This window comes from Lepus europaeus, chromosome 3 (assembly GCF_033115175.1).
Source record: "Lepus europaeus isolate LE1 chromosome 3, mLepTim1.pri, whole genome shotgun sequence".
Taxonomy (NCBI): domain Eukaryota; kingdom Metazoa; phylum Chordata; class Mammalia; order Lagomorpha; family Leporidae; genus Lepus; species Lepus europaeus.
This window is the reverse complement of record NC_084829.1, coordinates 25,050,513-25,068,377: the sequence shown is the minus strand read 5'-3', so window position 1 is coordinate 25,068,377 and position 17,865 is coordinate 25,050,513. Positions and strand designations below refer to the sequence as shown.

The window sequence follows — 17,865 nt, the reverse complement described above, 5'->3', positions numbered from 1 at the left end:
ACTACTGATTCACTCCCCAAATGCCCGCAACAGCCATGGTTGGACTTGAGGCCAGCTGGGGGGCAGGATCTCAGTCCAGGTCTCCCACATGGGTGGCCCGAATCCAATGACTTGAGCCATCACTGCTGCCTCCCAGGGTCTGCATGAGCAGGAAGCTGGAGTCAGGAGCCAGAGGTGGGAATCAAACCCAGGTACTCCAAGCTGAGGGACCTTGATACCCTAACTGCTCGGCTCAACACTCGTCCCTTCCCATGGGTCTTTTGAAACTCTCACACAAAGTCCTGCTGGAAAAGAGAACCACAACCACAAAAGCAATCATATGGGGCCAGTGTTGTGGCACGGCAGATTAAGCTGCTGCCTGTGAGGCCAGCATCACATATGAGCAATGATTCAGGTCCCTGATGTTCCATCTCTTTGTTTGTTTGTTTGTTTGTTTGTTTTTAAAGATTTATTTATTTATTTGAAATTCAGTTACATGAGGTGAGGGTGGGGAAGAGACAGAGAAGAGAGGTCTTCCGTCCACTGGTTCACTCCCCAAATGGCTGCAACCAGGAGCATTTTCCCAGTCTCCCGCATGGGTGCAGCGGCCCAAGCACTTGAGCCATGCTCTGCTGCTTTCCCAAGTCATTAGCAGGGAGCTGGATCAGAAATAGAGCAGCTGGAACTCAAACAAATGCCTATGTGGGATGCTGGCACTGCAGGCAGAGGTTTAACCCACTACACCACAGTGCCAGCCCCCTGATGTTACCTTTCTTATCAAGCTCCCTGCTAATGCACGTGGTAAAGCAGCAGAAGATGGCCCAAATCCTTGGGCCCCTGTTCTCCATGTTTAGACTGAATGGAGTTCCAGGCTCCTGGCTTTAGCCTGGCCCAGCCTCTAACCATTGTAGCCATCTAGGGAATGGATCAGCAGATGGAAGATCTCTTCTCTCTCTTTCTCTCTGTAACTCTGTCTTGCAAATAAATAAATAAATCTTTTTTTTTTTTTAAAGACAATCACATACAGAAATTTAGAGAAAGAGAAGGGGAAGGGAGTATGCATATTGAAGGTTTTAGAAATAGAGATCCAGAAAGAACACCAAAGATGAGGGCAGAGCTGGATCAGGAAGGGTGACTGTTCAGCCTTGGGAGAGATGTGAAAACTCATCCACCGAACACAGCATTTCCCGGAACACCAAATCTGTGCTAAGATAGGCTGGAAAATCCCTGTATCCTGTGTCTAAGCCCACCCCATGGCAAAATTTACAACGCAAAGTAGTTCGTTGATGGCCCTGAGAAGTACTATAGTACAGAAACCAAATCAACTCATACATACATTTACTTAAATAGGGATCTTTTCTACATGACCCCATAGGCTCTTCTAGTGTATCAAGTAAATATGCTGGCCACACAAAAGATGTCTGGTTATCAGATGAATCTTGATTCATCTGAAAATACCAAATCGCACAAGGGGTCAAGCGAGCCGACATCAGCTGCTAAGACTCCAGTTCTGCATATCTATGTAGAAAAATATTTCATGCAGATTACACTGCTGAAAATCCATAGTTGGAGAGAGTTAAAATGAAAGTAAGGTTTGAGGCCGGCGCCGTGGCTCAATAGGCTAATCTTCCGCCTTGCGGCGCCAGCACACCAGGTTCTAGTTCCAGTCAGGGCACCGGATTCTGTCCCGGTTGCCCCTCTTCCAGTCCAGCTCTCTGCTGTGGCCCGGGAAGGCAGTGGAGGATGGCCCAAGTGCTTGGGCCCTGCACCCGCATGGGAGACCAGGAGAAGCACCTGGCTCCTGCCTTCGGATCAGCGCGGTGCGCCGGCCGCGGCGGCCATTGGAGGGTGAACCAACAGTAAAGGAAGACCTTTCTCTCTGTCTCTCTCTCTCTCACTGTCCACTCTGCCTGTCAAAAAAAAAAAAAAAAAAGTAAGGTTTGCAGTTCTGTTCCCCACCACCACCACCACCAAATAATCAGCTTTTCCAAGTTACTGAGCCCCTCCATGCTCCAATTTACTCATTTGTAAAGCAAGGGAATCAGACATCAGGGTCTCTATGGTTCTGCTGAACTTTAAGGTCAGGGAAATGAATACAGGGAGAGACTGCAGGATAGGAGAGCCCAGAACTGAGCCTTGCGGTACCCCAAGATTTAGAGGGTCTAGGGGATGTGGAGTTGAAACAACATGTTGAGAACCACTCTAAGCTAAGAGGACTGTCAGCTGTAGCCTTTTAACAGCGAAGATGAGAACATGTTCCAGGAGGAAGGGAAAGAGTCAGCTATGTCAGCTGCTGGTCAGAACTCTGGGAAACTTGGTTGCATGTGGCAGCCAAAGGTTTGTTGGACTTGAGGAGTGCAGGATGGGCTGACCTGCTCTGTCTGTGTGCAGTATTTCTTTGTATCTTTGATGTTTGTGCACCTGAGGTTGCTAAATGTACCTGCTCAGAATACAAAGGAGGCCTTTAAAGATTTATTTATTTGAAAGGCAGAGCAGCAACATAGAGAGAGGGAGTGACAGTGAGAGACCTTCCATCTGCTGGTTCAATTCCCAAATGGCCACAATAGCCAGGACAAGGCCAGGCTGAGGAGCCAGGAATTCCTTCCTGATCCCTCACATGGGTGGCAGGGACACAATCCTTGTGCCATCTTCAACTGCTTTTCCAGGTACATTATCAGGAAGCTGGATCTGAAGGGGAGCAGCTGGGACTTGAACCAGCACTCTGATATGGGATGCTGGAGTTTCAGGTGGCAGCTTACCCCTCTCTGGGCCATAACATCTGACCCACACTTTTCAGTCTTTTCCTTCTCAGAGTGCAGGGGAGTGTTTCACATCAGACAGAGTCTAATCGTCACTTAGGAACAGCACCCAGGATGTGCAAAGGCTCAGCACCCAAGTACAGCACAACACCGCATGCCTATTGGAAGAGCTAGAGCATCCACACTGTTCTGTGATGATGACCAAATCACACTCTGCAGCAAATGCTTCCAGTCCCAGCAGCACAAACATCACGTGGTGTATGTGGCAAGAATTATAGGAAGCTATTCCAGGGAACATTAAACATGTGGAGGGAGAAATTGACATCGCTGGAAGCATGTTGGCTGGTGAGCAAGGAAGAATGGCAATGATTCAGGAAGACAAGCAAAAAAACCTTTTTTTGACAGGCAGAGTGGACAGTGAGAGAGAGAGACAGAGAGAAAGGTCTTCCTTTGCCGTTGGTTCACCACCCCCAATGGCTGCTGAGGCTGGCACACTGCGCTGATCCGAAGCCAGGAGCCAGGTGCTTCCTCCTGGTCTCCCATGGGGTGCAGGGCCCAAGCACTTGGGCCATCCTCCACTGCACTCCCGGGCCACAGCAGAGAGCTGGCCTGGAAGAGGGGCAACCAGGACAGAATCCGGCGCCCCGACTGGGACTAGAACCCGGTGTGCCGGCGCCGCAGGTGGAGGATTAAACTATTGAGCCGCGGCACTGGCCACAAAAAAAAATTTTTTTTTAAATTTTTGACAGGCAGAGTGGACAGTGAGAGAGAGAGACAGAGAGAAAGGTCTTCCTTTGCCGTTGGTTCACCCTCCAATAGCCGCCGAGGCCGGCGCGCTGCGGCCGGTGCACCGCGCTGATTCGAAGGCAGGAGCCAGGTGCTTCTCCTGGTCTCCCATGGGGTGCAGGGCCCAAACACTTGGACCATCCTTAACTGCACTCCTGGGCCACAGCAGAGAGCTGGCCTGGAAGAGGGGCAACCGGGACAGAATCTGGTGCCCCGACTGGGACTAGAACCTGGTGTGCCGGCGCCGCTAGGCGGAGGATTAGCCTGTTGAGCCACGGCACCAGCCCAACCACAAAAATTTTTTTAAACATTTATTTATTTATTTGAAAGGCAGAGTTATAGATGAAGAGAAAGAAAGAGCAATCTTCCATTTGCTGGTTCATGCCCCAAATGGCTACAATGGCTAGGGCTGGGCCAGACTGAAGCCAGGAACCTGGAACTCCATCTTGGTTTCCTACCTGAATGGCAGGAGCTCAAGCACTTGGACCATTTTCTGCTGTTTTCCCGGACACATCAGCAGGAGCTGGATCAGAAGCAGAGAAGCTTGGACTTGAACAAGTGCTCACATGGGACGGCGTCACAGGCAGCAGCTTAATTTGCTGCACCACAACGCCGGCCCTGAGAAGCAAAATTTTTAAAGGATGATTGAATCTGAAAATAGAAGAATATTCTGCGTGTTGAGTGAAGAGAATGACCTGAACTTGCTGTGGCCAGAAGACTGCATGTTTGACTTGAACTTGAGAAGCCAGCCTGAATCAACTGACCAGGCTTGGCACAGAGCTAGAGGGGAAGTCCCAGGAAATGCAACAGAGACAGGTAGCAGGATGGGCCTGACAACCTGGAGAGATTTGCCTTCAGCGCCGTGGTGTGGGGTGTGGAAAACGTCCCCTCAGTGAGGCACTATTGAGAGGTAGACCTGGAAAAGGCAACAGGCAGATGGGCCAATACAGAGACTCAGCACACAGGGGGGCCAACAGGCTCAGCACGCATGGGGATAATGCCTTGCAGGATCCAGGATGGGAATTGATTACATCTTTTGGGTCTTTTTTTCCTTCAAAAAGGATCTCCCTGAGGAAGCAGATACATGAACTTGAGGTTTTTTTCCTTGACTATGTATATGGGAAGGTATCATCCTACAATGTGATTTATTATCTATAACTTTCCTTATCTCACCCTCCAAGGATCTAGTAGAACCCACATTTTCTCCTAGTCTCCCAAATGGAGATTCATAGTCTCTCACCATCTCCCCCACCATAGGCTTCCTTGAAACATTGCTGTTAGCCCTTAATCTTCCTTCTTGTAAACTGCAAGACCACAAGAGACCAGAAAGTTAGGAGGAAGAATTTGTTAAGGAATTCAAATAATCCAATAAAAGACTTGTATGAGTTGGGGTAAAAAGTGAAGTCTATCAAAGGAGTTCTGATAATCTAAATGATACAAACAAATTTAAAAAAAAAAAACAACTTTCAATTGGCACCAGGCAACTCTCCTCCCATTTGTCAAGAAAAGAAGTCAAACCACGTATTGGTAGCTTTATTTCCCTCAGGACATGCAAGTGAGCCAAATTGTGTTCTCCTATTGTGGACTTGGAGAACCAGCTTCCTACTGCCTTGAAATGTAAAGCAAAGCCCTTGAAGTGCATGGTGTTTTCTAGGTGTGTCTCTCTCTTAAGGCTCTTTTAAGTGAAAGAGACACTGAATTCCTGCTTACTTAAGGAGAACAAAGAATTTATTGGCTCAGATAACCAGGACATCCGAGGCTGCATGTGACTTTAGGAACCGAAAGGTTTGGAAGCCCAAACGATGTTGCATGGACCCTTACCTTCCTTGATCTCTCAGCTCTTCTCTGTAGACTTTGCTATTAGGCAGGCTCTCTGTACATACAAAGAGGGCTTCCTGCATCACAGTCTTTAGCAGAGATGTTTTGAAAAAGAGATAGGGCCGAGGCCAGCATTGTGGCATAACATGTTAAGCTGCAGCTTGCAAAGCCAGCCTCTCTTATGGGTGTTGGTTCACGTCACAGCTCCATTTCTGATCAAGCGCACTACTAATGCACTTGGAAGAGCAGTGGAGGGTGGCCCAAGTGCTTGGGCTCCTGAACTGGGATGAAACGTCTGGCTTCTGGCCTCAGCCTAGCCCAGCACCAGCCATTGTAGCCGTCTGGGGATGGAACCAGCAGGTGGAAGATCTCTCTCTCTCTCCATGACTCTGCTTTTAAATAAATAAATCATTTTTAAAAAAAGAATAGTGCCTTACTCTAAATATTCCAGGAAAAGCCATAATTACTAAGAGTTTTCAGATACTGCCCTAAAAATGCATATGTATGCGCTTATGCACTTAGCTGTTCCCTACACCCAGAAAAATAGGTGCTGTCAATTTCCATCCTACAGACAAGAAACTAAGGTTCAGGGAGATTAAACAGCTGCCTCTTTTCAGTGTGTGTAACCTTGGGCAAATTACTTATCCCTCAGTGCCTCAGTTTCCATATCTGTAAAAACTCCAACAGCAGCTATTTAAGCAGTTGTGAGGATTGGATGAGGATGTGCAAGAGCTAGAGGGTCATAGCCAACATGCACTCATCGCATACTGCTAGAAGGTAATAACCTTTTTTTAAAAGATTTATACATTTTTGTTGAAAGCCAGATTTAGAGAGAGAGAGATGGAAGGAGGAAGGGAGGGAGGGAGAGAGAGAGAGAGAGAGAGAGATCTTCCATCCACTGGTTCACCTCCCAAATGGTTACAATGGCCAGGGCTGGGCCAGATGGAAGCCAAGAACCAGGAACCTCCTCCAGGTCTCCCATGTGGAAACAGGGACCCAAGGACCTGGGCCATCTTCCACTGCTTTCCCAGGTGCATTAGCAGGGAGCTGGATTGGAAGTGGAGCAGCCAGGAATCTAACGGGCACTGATGTGGGATGCTAGTATCACATGTGGCAGTTTAACCCACTACGCCACACTGCCAACCCCAGTAATAATCTTTTATTCCATTTCCATCTGACATTCTCTTATTCCCTATTTCCCTGTAATGGTAAAAAAAAAAAAAAATCAGCCTGCGACGCCGGCACACCGGGTTCTAGTCCTGGTCGGGGCACCGGATTCTGTCCCGGTTGTCCCTCTTCCAGGCCAGCTCTCTGCTGTGGCCAGGGAGTGCAGTGGAGGATGGCCCAAGTGCTTGGGCCCTGCACCCCATGGGAGACCAGGAGAAGCACCTGACTCCTGCCATCGGATCAGCGTGATGCGCCTGCCGCAGCACGCCAGCTGCGGCGGCCATTGGAGGGTGAACCAAAGGCAAAGGAAGACCTTTCTCTCTGTCTCTCGCTCTCTCACTATCCACTCTGCCTGTAAAAATAAAAAAATCAGCTTTATGACTTCCATGACCTCTCAGGTTGAGTATCCCTTATCTGAAATTTTGGGGACCAGAACTAAATTTTAGATTTTGGATTTTTTTCTAATTTGTGAATATTTGCATGTTATGTAACAAGAAATTTGAGGGATAGGACCCAAATCTAGCTGCAAAATTTATTTATGTTTCATATATACCTTATATCAATAGCCTGAATATAATTTAACAAGATTTTAAAGAATTCTGTGCATTTTGACTATGACCCATCACGTGGGGTCAGGTGTGGAATTTCCCACTTGTGATGTCATGTCAGCGCTCACAAGTTTTTACATTTTGGACACTTTGGATTTCTAGGGATGTTTAATCTAGAGTAGCATTAGATAGGGGTCGGCACTGTGGCATAGCTGGTTAAGCCTTGGCCTGCAGCGCCAGCATCCCATATGGATGCCTATTCAAATCCTGGCTGCTCCACTTCTGATACAACCCCCTGCTGATGTGCTTGGGAAAGCATTGGAAGATGATCCAAGTGCTTGGTCCCCTATTACCCATGTGGGAGACTCAGATGAAGATCCTGGCTCCAGCCCTGGCCATTATTGCCGTTTGAGGGGGTGAACCAGTAGATGGAAAATTTTGCTCTATCTGCCTCTGCCTCTCCCTCTCTGTAACTCCACCTTTCAAGTAAATAAATTTAAAAAAAAAAAGCCAGAGTAGTATTAGATAAATTTTATAATGGATCACAGCTGTAGGTAGAGAGAAGAGAGCTCAAAGCAGCAAAGCTAGGACAAAGCTGGAACCAAGATGTCTGATCCACATTGGAAAGATGGAGCTGGGAGTAAGGACAAAGTCAAGGCTGTCATCCCTGATGGGAGCATAACAAAGCCTGTGCACTGGATGGCCAGTCCCAAACACGAGACAGGAAGCCTCCTATCCTGCTTCTGCCAGGGCAGGAGCCACTTCTCAGAGTGGCAGCAGGAGAGCTGCAGGCAGCCGCCCTTCACCCCATGAGGGAGAGGGTGATGACTGAATTTGGCTGGAAGGGAGAGCATGGAACCTGCGAGAAGGTCACAGCCTGACAGGAAGCCTTCCATGGATGGCGATTCTACGAGGAGATGGCACTAGGCATGATTCATAAATTATTTAGACGATTTCACAACAAAGATAGGATATTATAGAAAATTGAGCCCACACTCTGGCAAAAAGTACATCTTAACTGAATTTTGAACACCCACTCAATTAACACGTTGAGGTTGCTTTCCACTGGAATTGGAGCAGGTAGTTTGTATTTCCTAACCAAATGATAAGTGCTCAGATTAAAAGTTATTCTAAGTCTCCATATTTCAATGTTTCTGACCTTTTAAAAACTGGGGGCAGGAAGGAATGCAAAAAGAGAGAGAGAGAAAGAGAGAGAAAGAGACAGACAGAGATCTTCTATTTTCTAACTAACTCCTCAACTGCTCACAACAGCTAGGGCTGGGCCAGGCTGAAGTCAGGAGCTGCAAACTCAACCTGGGTCTTCCTCATGAGTTGAAGGGACCCAAGCACTTGCACTGTCACCTGCTACCTCTCAGGGTGTGCACCAGCAAGAGGCTGGAATTGGAAGCAGAGCCAGGATTCGAAAACGAGCATTTTGATATGGGATGCAGGCAGCCCAAGCAGTGCTTTAACTGCTGTGCCTCAATGCCCACACCTCTGAGGCCCATGTGGCAGGGGTCCAAACACTGGGGCCATCTTCTGCTGCTTTTTCCAGGCCATTAGCAGGGAGCTGGATCAGAAGTGGAACAGCCAGCACATGAACCAGTGCCCTAATGGGAAGCTGATGGTTTCACCCACTATGCAAAAATGCCAGCCACGTGCACTGATTTCTGAAAACAACAAGCACGTCTCATTTTTCTTTTTTTGCCTCCTCAGAAACCTTTTATTTAAGGAATACAAACTTTATGCATTTCATGAGTACAACTATAGGGACGTAGTGATTCTTCCCAGCATAACCGCCCTCCCATCCACACTGTCCTCCTCCCTCTCATATTCCCATTCTCATTTTTTACTAAGATCTATTTTAAGTTAACTTCATATACATATGATTAACACTATAAGTAAAGAGTTCAACAAATAGTTTGAAAAAAAAAACTGTTCCCCAATAGTCAAGACATGGGCTGTTCAAAGTCACTGCATTTCAAAGTATCAATTTTACTTCTATACATTACCTTTTAGGTGCTCTATTAGTTATCTCAGTTCAGGGAGAACATATGGTATTTGTCCCTTTGGGACCGGATTATTTCACTAAATATAATGCTTTCCAGAGTCATTCATTTTGTTGCAAATGACCGATTTCTTTTTTTACCACTGTATAGTATTCCATGGTGTACATATCCCACAATTTCTTTATTCAGTCTTCAGCTGACAGGCATTTGGGTTGATTCCACATGTTAGCTATTCTGAATTGAGCTGCAATAACATGGGGATGCAGATAGCTCTTTAATATGCTAATTTCATTTCCCCTGGGTAAATTCCCAGAAGTAGGATGGCTGGGTCGTATGGTAGATATATACTCAGATTCCTGAGGTATCTCCATACTGTCTTTCATAGTGACTTTACCAGTTTACATTCCCACCAACAGTGGATTAGGGTACCTTTTCCCCCACATCCTCAGCAGCATTTATTTTTTGTTGATTTCTGTATGAAAGCCATTGGAACTGGGGTGAGGTGAAACCTCATTGTGGTTTTGATTTGCATTTCCCTGATGGCTAGTGATCCTGAGCATTTTTTCATCTGTCTGTTTGCCATTTGGATTTCCTCTTTTGAAAAATGTCTGTGTAGGTCCTTGGCCTGTTTCTTAACTGGGTTGTTTGTTTTGTTGTTGTAGAGTTTCTTGATCTCTTTATATATTCTGGTTATTAATCCTTTATCAGTTGCATAGTTTACAAGTAATTTCTCCCACTCAGTCAGTTGCCCTTCACTTTCCTGAGAGTTTATTTTGCAGTACAGAAGCTTCTCAATTTTATGTAATCCCATTTGTTAATTTTGGCTTTGATTGCTGTCCCTCTGGGGACTTTTCCAAGAACTCTTGGCCTGTGCCAATGTCTTGCAGGGTTTCCCCAATGTTCTCTAGCAATTTGATAGCATGGGGTCATAGATTTAGATTCTTGATTCATTTTGAGTGGATTTTTGTGTAAGGTGTAAGGTACAGGTCTCGCTTCATACTTTTGCATGTGGAGATCCAGTTTTCCCAGGATCATTTGTTGAGGAGACCGTCCTTGCTGCGGGGATTGGTTTTAGCTCCTTGGTCAAATATAAGTTGAATGCAGAAGCTTGGATTGACTTCTGGAGTTTCTGTTCTGTTCCATTAATCTAGCCATCTGTTTTTGTACCAGTACCAGGCTGTTTTGATTATAACTTTCCAGTAGTATGTCTTAAAATCTGGTGTTGTGATGCCTCTGGATTTGTTTTTGTTGTATAAGATTGTTTGAGCTATTCGGGGTCTCCTGCGCTTCCATATGAATTTCAGCATCATTTTTCCTGTATAGGAGAAGAATGTCCTTTGTATTTTGATTAGTATCACATTTGATTAGTATCACAATTTTCACACGCACACACACACACACACATACGCACATACACACAAACTCTTTGAGAACAAGTTTTACAGCTAATTCTTATAAAACAACTCTTTGAGGACAGAGGTCCTGCATGGGAAGTAAGTGCACAGTGACTCCTGTTGTTGATTTAACAATTAACATTCTTATGTATGACGTCAGTGATTATCCAAGGCTCTTGATAAAAACAATATACATTTTTTTTTTTTACGGGCAGAGTTAGACAGTGACAGAGAGAGAGACAGAGAGAAAGGTCTTCTTTCCATTGGTTCACCCCCCAAATGGCCGCTGCGGCCGGCGTGCTGTGCCGATCCAAAGCCAGGAGCCAGGTGCTTCCTCCTGGTCTCCCATGTGGGTGCAGGGCCCAAGGACTTGGGCCATCCTCCACTGCACTCCTGGGCCACAGCAGAGAGCTGGACTGGACGAGGAGCAACCAGGACAGAATCCAGCGCCCCGACCAGGACTAGAACCCAGGGTGCCGGTGCCACAGGTGGAGGATTAGCCTAGTGAGCCACGGCGCCGGCCAAACAATACACTTTCTAGATTCTTCTTCATATCTTTTAAACACACTCTGGCTTTTTATGCTCTTGCTTAAAATCTGGCATCTCAAAAATGAGCAAATACTTTATCCCAGTATTCTAAAATGGAAGTTGGCCTTCCAGATTATAACAAAAATGCACTTTATTTCTTAAAAATTTTGTTTATTTTCATTTTAATTGAAAGACACAGAGACAGAAAGAAAGAGGGACAGAGACAGAGGGATCCTCCATCCACTGGTTTATTCCCCAAATACCCACAACAACAGGTCAAAGCCAGGAGCCCAAAGCTCCAGCTGGGTCTCCCACATGAGTGGCAGGAACCTAAATCATTGTGCTATCACCTTCTGCCCCCAAGGTGAGCATCAGCAGAAAGTTGGAATTGGAAGCAGCTGGGATTTGAATCAAGGCGCTCCAGGATGGGATTGTGGGCATCCTAAGAAACATCTTAACCTCTGCTCCAATGCCCACCCCAAAAGTACACCTTAATATTTGTATTTGCCTTGGCCAAGGTAGGATAATTGAATGAATTTTATTGAACAGCTTGTTGACTTGATTTGTAATTCATAAATATTTAGATCTGTGATTTGTGAGCCTTGAATTGTACTCTATCTTGTCCCACAAGTATTAGTGAGGGATGTATTGATGGGAGAGTGTTTCTTTCCGTAGAATTAGGATTTTTAGAAAATATTTATTTATTTATTTGAAAGGCAGAGTTACAGAGAGATCTTCTATCTACTGGTTCACTCCCCCAAATAGCTTCAACATTTGGAGCTGGTCCAGGCCCAGGCCATCTTCCATTGCTTTCCCAGGTGCAATAGAAGAGAGCTGGATCAGAAGTGGAACAGCCAGAACATGAACTGCCTCCCATATGCAAGCAGTGGCTCAACAAGCTACACAACGATGCTAGCCCCAAGATTCTTAACTCATGATATCAAGATCAATATACTTAAGTCCAATTTTCTCCAAATAGATTAGCAAAAGTACTATAACTTTTGTTAGGCCCTTTCTGTTGCCAAAAAAAAAAAAATCATTTAGGTTAGCTGAAGCAAGGGATTATTTAGTACAACTGGTCTCAACATAGGATGGTTTCACTTAAAATTTCTTTTTACTTCACAATGGTGCAAGAATGATATGCAGGCGGTAGGAACTGTACTTGGAGGGTGGAACTTGGGTCTTTCCCCAGGCTAGCACTGTGAGATCCCATCCTCTCTGGTAATACCCGGGCAGTGGCAGAGGAGCATAGCCCCCAGGCAGCCCCCACGGTCACGAGGGAGCAGTGTGCTGTGTTGCTGAGCCAGGATGCATGGGAGGTCAGGTACATCCAGTGCATTTCCCACTTACAATGTTTTCAACTTATCGTGGGTTTGTCAGGATATCACCCTATCCTATGTGGAGAATCATCTGTACCAGGGCTCATACAATGTTGGAGAGCGTTCTTGGGACGTCAAGGAGAGAAAGCAAAGTGCACCTGGGCCTTGCTGAGAGGCCAAGAGAAGTCAGTGCAGCTCCAGTGACCTCAGCAGGAGGGATCCTTGAGCTGGCCCCTGGCAGTAACACAACCCTAAGCTACAGCTTGTCTGGATGCATTTTGCTCTCCCATTCTGACCTGGACTCCTGCCGTTGGGTCTGTCCCCTGCCTCACAGCCTCCTCTTATTCATGGTTTGGCTTGCTCACAGGGACCCTCTGTGCCCCTCTCACGGAGCCTGTTAGCAGCACCCTTCAGGCCGCCATCTTCCTGATGTGCCCCATGTTTCTAAAAAGTCCCAAGAACCCAACGGGATCTCCTTGCCCTTTTTTAGGAAAGCTTATTCACCCCATGCCAATGCATAGCCGGTTTCCTGGTCTAATTAGTACACTTAATGGGGCATCACTCAGAGCGGGGCTGTTTTGGGGTCAGATGCACACACCTGGCCAGGCAGCTATTGCTGGAGGGGCTACTGCGGTTGAGTTTGGTTGCTGAGGACTGGCTCCTGGGGAGGACTCCTGGGACGGGTGGTTTTCCCTGTAAGGAGCTGTGAGCACAGCAGACCTGATTATCCAGGACAGTGGCTGTGTGGGCAACCTCTCTATTACGTTTTCTATCATTTCTTCAAGACAATAGTCATCTCCTGCTACACCATGATACGCCTCCCCTGCATAGCTTCTATCAGCGGGACATTCACCTCCAGAGGGTTTCCTCTGTCTGCGGCAGGTGTAGAGATTGTTAAATTTGCTATCAACAGTGGTTCTTCCTCTTTTTCCCTGAGGTGCATGTCATAATGCCTCTTCCTCAAAAGGTGCATAATTCACTTCTGAGGGGTCTGCACCCCACTTAGCGGAGGTGTCGGGAAAAACTTAGATAAGGCAGTAGCCAGGTGGTGATGATTTGGGTCATGGGATCCAGAGCTAAAGTTGCTGGAGTGGAGATTAATGATTCTGAACCAAGGTCTTTAGAAAATGCCAAGGAGAGAGACGGGGAAAGCCAAGTCTACGTGGCAAGTCTATAGGGCAGAACAAGGTCAAAGACAGGCGGCAACCCAAAGATCGGGGACTGAGCAAAAGTGGAACAGATGGAGGGTGATGTAAGAACTGCTGAGGCAGTGGCCAAAAGGCTGTGTTTGCATTTATGGACTCAGCAGGTAGTGCGCGGTAGATGTTCGGGAAGAGCTGTTTCTTTTCCTTCTTCTTCTGTTTCTGGTCGCATTCTTTTCCCTCAGTTGCTGAGAGTCATTCCAGCTCTCCTCCATCACCTGGGAACCTTTTGCTTTTTACTGGGATAGTTTCTTCCTGCTTATCTCAGGACCCCCCGATTTCTTCAATAACCTGTACTTCAGGGTGACAAGTCTCAAGGCCTCTAGCAAGCTTGCAGCAAAGAACACAGTTCAGAACTTCATACCTGCCTTACATGTGTGAAACCACCCCCTAGTGTGTGTGTGCTTGGAGAGCTAGAATAATGAGCTTTGTGCCCTGCCCAGGGACACTCAGCTCCTGCATCACGAATGCATTCCTGGGGAGAGCTGCTATGTACCTTGCAAGGCATATCCTGTCCACCTCACTGCCAAGCCTGATAACCTAGGGAGGAGAGGTAGCGGTTAACAAGGTCGCTTGTTGTCACATCTCTGATACACTCCCACATCATCTCCCTTCGTGCTCAATCTTTCTGGTGGGGTGATCTACCCAGTAACCAGCAACCCCTTGCTCACATCTCTCCGTGTGTGTTGCATTTGCCACTGCTTTACGGTGAGTGCTGTCTGGACATGGTGTAGGCACAGCTTCACACTTGTTCCCTGGCACCCTCAAAAAATTGGTTCTGGGACACACACACACAAACACACCCATAGATATAAAATTCACAATGTGAACATCCTCCTGCAAACTGCAAATCATCTCTAGATTACTTTTTTTAATATTTATTTATTATTGGAAGGCAGAGTTACAGAGAAAGAGAGGGAGAAACAGAGAGAGAGTTCTTCAATCCGTTGGTTGACTCCCCAAGGGGCCGCAACAGCTGGCACTGTGTCAGGCTGAAGCCAGGAGCTTCTTCCAGGTCTCCCGCGTGGGTGTAAGGGCTCATGCACTTGGCCATCTTCCGCTGCTTTCCCAGGCACATTAGCAGGGAACTGGATCAGAAATGGAGCAGCTAGGACTCGAACCGGTGCCCATATGGGATGCCAGCATAGCAGGCGATTGCTTAACTTGTTAAAAACACAACACAGGCCCTTTCACTTATTTTCTATGTGGGTTGGTTGAAGCCATGGACGTGGAACCCACCCCTAGGTATGGAGGGCCAACTAACTAGTTACAGATGCTGTCATTGCTAATTTCAAAGAGAACATCTCTTGAACTGGCTCAACTGACCCTGAGACTCTGTAATATCAGTGTCCCTAGGGAAAATGTTTTAAGCTCAATTCTTGGTTGTCCTATCAAATCTGAACTTACCTCTCCAGCTTTTCCTCGGACTATCTGTGATGTCATCAACCTAAGGGTAACTTCCCAGGGGTGTGTAGGATTGATCTGCCCCTGAAACTCCTGCTTGGAATACAGTCACAAATGGTGGGCCACCGTGGCTGACGTCTCATCATTAGTAATACGTGACAGGAACACTGAGGGCAAACGGGCTCTTGGGACTGGCATGGGGGCATGCTCTCACTTTTAGCTCCAAAAGACAGAATTACAGTCTTTGGAACATACATGACTCATAATTTGGAAACTGTCTCTAGCATGTACTTACCTATTAAAACTCTGCATAAACAGAATATTGCTTTGTTGATAATCATCAGCTATTACCTAGAGCAAACTCTCACTGAGAAATTGTTTCCTCCCTGAGCAACTACTTCTGCTGCTGTTGAGGTGCTGGTTCTTTGCTACTGTTCGTGTAGCCCTAAACTCTAAGATGTTTGCGCCAGCTAAAAACACACACCTTAGAAAGAACCCGCCACTTCCCTTGCGATTTCCACCCATTCATTTACTCAGTCTCAACATTAAGCTGGTATTACCTTGGTCAAGGCTACACTTCAACTGAAGAAGTATTTAAGTGTTTACCAGGGGCCTAAAAGGATTAGGGGAACTGTTCATTGAGTACACAGTGTTTCCAAGGCAGAGATGAAATTTAAATTGCACAGAGAAAAGCCCCCATTGCAACGTGCTTCCGATGCCCACTGATGATAAAATGGCCAGCAAATCACTTCTGCCATGAACCTATTGTGGTGATGGAGAGAACGGGAGTTTCGGCCCACCCTCTGGCACGGTCTCCACCAACACAAGCCCTTCTCAACCAGACAACAGTGGCGTTTCCTGAGTGCCTACAGGGGAGAGACAGGCACTAAAAGCCACGGTCTGCTGTTTTTCCTATTCACATACCTCTATTCCGTCAGAGGGATTGCAAGTTGACACGCTGATGCCCATCACAAAATCCTTTTTCTCCTGTACTCTACAAAGTCTCCTTTCTTTGTGCATCTAACTACTTAGCTACTTGTAAACACACTTAGCAACCATATCTACTCACATCTATTATTTAAGAGCAAGGGGTTTTGAAGCCAGGACTGGGGCCAATCTGTGACTGTCCCCTAGGTGACTGTGACCTTGGGGAAGTCATTTAAGCTCTCTGGGTCTCAGTTTTCTCATCTCTGAGATGGGATTAGTTTTAGACATTAACCTCACCGGGCATCCCGGATTAAATGATCCAATAGTCACAAATTTCTCAGCACTGGGGGGTAGGCATTCAATAAATGGTAGATTTAATTACTCCTTAGTAACTGCCCCCAACTTTTCTGAGCCTACCAGGCAGTTACAATTTTCCCTGCCTGCCTGGATGAGAAGAGTTGACTTATGCAGGGTTAGGCAGATCACTCGCGGCTGCTCCGGGATCCCGACACCCCCTCAGCCCCAGTCAGCTTTATAAACGTTGACAGAGTGGGATGCAGAGTCCAGCACGAGAAGAGAATTCTCCTTGGTGAAGGCCAGCGCCACGGGGTGGCAAAGCCCGTGACTGATCATGGGCTTCACAGCTGGGAACTCCTCGGGTTTTCCTAGGCACAGGACAGCGGGACCAGAGGTCTCTGTGACGACCACGTTCCCCTGGTGATCAAAGGTCACGGCCGAGGCGACTACCCGGGAAGGGTGGAAGAGGCTCAGCCCAAAGGTGTCCACCTGGCTGAGGAGCTGCATCCTGGAACTGAACACCTTCACCCTGGCGCTGCCGGCCAGCCGCTCCAGCACGGCCACGGCCCCGGTGAGCCAGGACACGGCCACCCCGCGAGGGCTGCACAGAGACGCCTGCAAGAGCTGCGTTCCCCGGAGGAGCCCCTCGGCAAAGTCGACTTGCAGGAGGTGCAGGGACCCTGCCTCGGCGTCAGTGACCAGGACGCCGTTCTGCGGGGTGGTCTCCACGCCCCAGGGCAAGGAGAACTGGCCCCCGAGCACCAGCTTGATCTGGCCAAAAAAGTCGAACACTTTGATGGCGCGGTCGCCGGCGTCGGTGACAACCACGTAGCAGTCGTTGGTGACGGTGACATCCAGGGGGTACTTGACATCCTGGGCTGCGTCCCCCTTCTCCCCAAACTGATGCGCGCACACTCCCGCGGAGTCAAAGATCTTGACCCGCCTCTTGCCGTCGTGCACCACCACCACCCGCCCCGTCTTGGGGCACAGCGCCAGCCCGGTGGGGTTGACCAGCGTCCCCCAGCCGCCGAAGGCTTGGTGGCAGCTGAGGGCCCCGGGCGCACTGGGGCCGGCGCGCTGGGCAGCTGGCGACGGGCGCAGCGCGGAGCCCAGCAGCTCCAGCAGGTGCAGCACCGGCAGGCAGTCGCTCGTGTCGCAGCCGCGGCAGGCTCGCCGGCAGAAGGGGCACTCGAGAGCCAGCGTCCGCGGGTGCGCCAGCGCGGCCACGCAGGCCAGGCAGACCACGTGGCCACAGGGCAGGTTGCGCGGCCGCCGCTGCTGACGGTGGCCGAACCTCTCAAAGCACACCTTGCACTCCAGCAGGCTGGTCTCGGCTTCGCGCACCAACTCCCGCAGCGCCGGCCGGGCCTCCGCGGCCTCGGCCCCCATGGCGCGGCTCGACGCGTTCCCGCCGCGCCGGACGCTGTCCCCGCGCCGCCCACGGTCACGGCCACGGGGCGGGGCCTCCGCCCTGACGTCGCGCGCGGCGGCGCCGTAGGCCGCGGCCTGCTGCCCCCTGGTGGGCGCCCTCGGCCCTGTTTCCTGACTGCCTGGCCCGGTGCGGCAGGACACGCACTGCAGGACGAGCGGGTTGCTCCCTATTGCGAAGCCTTTAATAAGTGGCAAAGCAAAGACCAGCACCCAGGGTTTCAACGCTGGTGCCCAGCAGTGTTTCCAACCCGCGGCTCTGGGTGCTGGGTGCTGGGGCTGGCCGGGCTGAGTCACGTT

General features: G+C 48.5%; 1 protein-coding gene across 1 annotated transcript; it reads right to left on the bottom strand.

Moving 5' to 3' along the window:
• Positions 1–14,409: 14,409 nt before the first annotated feature.
• NHLRC1 (NHL repeat containing E3 ubiquitin protein ligase 1) lies at positions 14,410–17,544 on the bottom strand. The gene has a single exon (XM_062187369.1). It carries the CDS (start codon positions 17,524–17,526, stop codon positions 16,357–16,359), a length of 1,170 nt encoding a protein of 389 aa, XP_062043353.1. The 5' UTR covers positions 17,527–17,544; the 3' UTR covers positions 14,410–16,356.
• Positions 17,545–17,865: the final 321 nt, after the last annotated feature.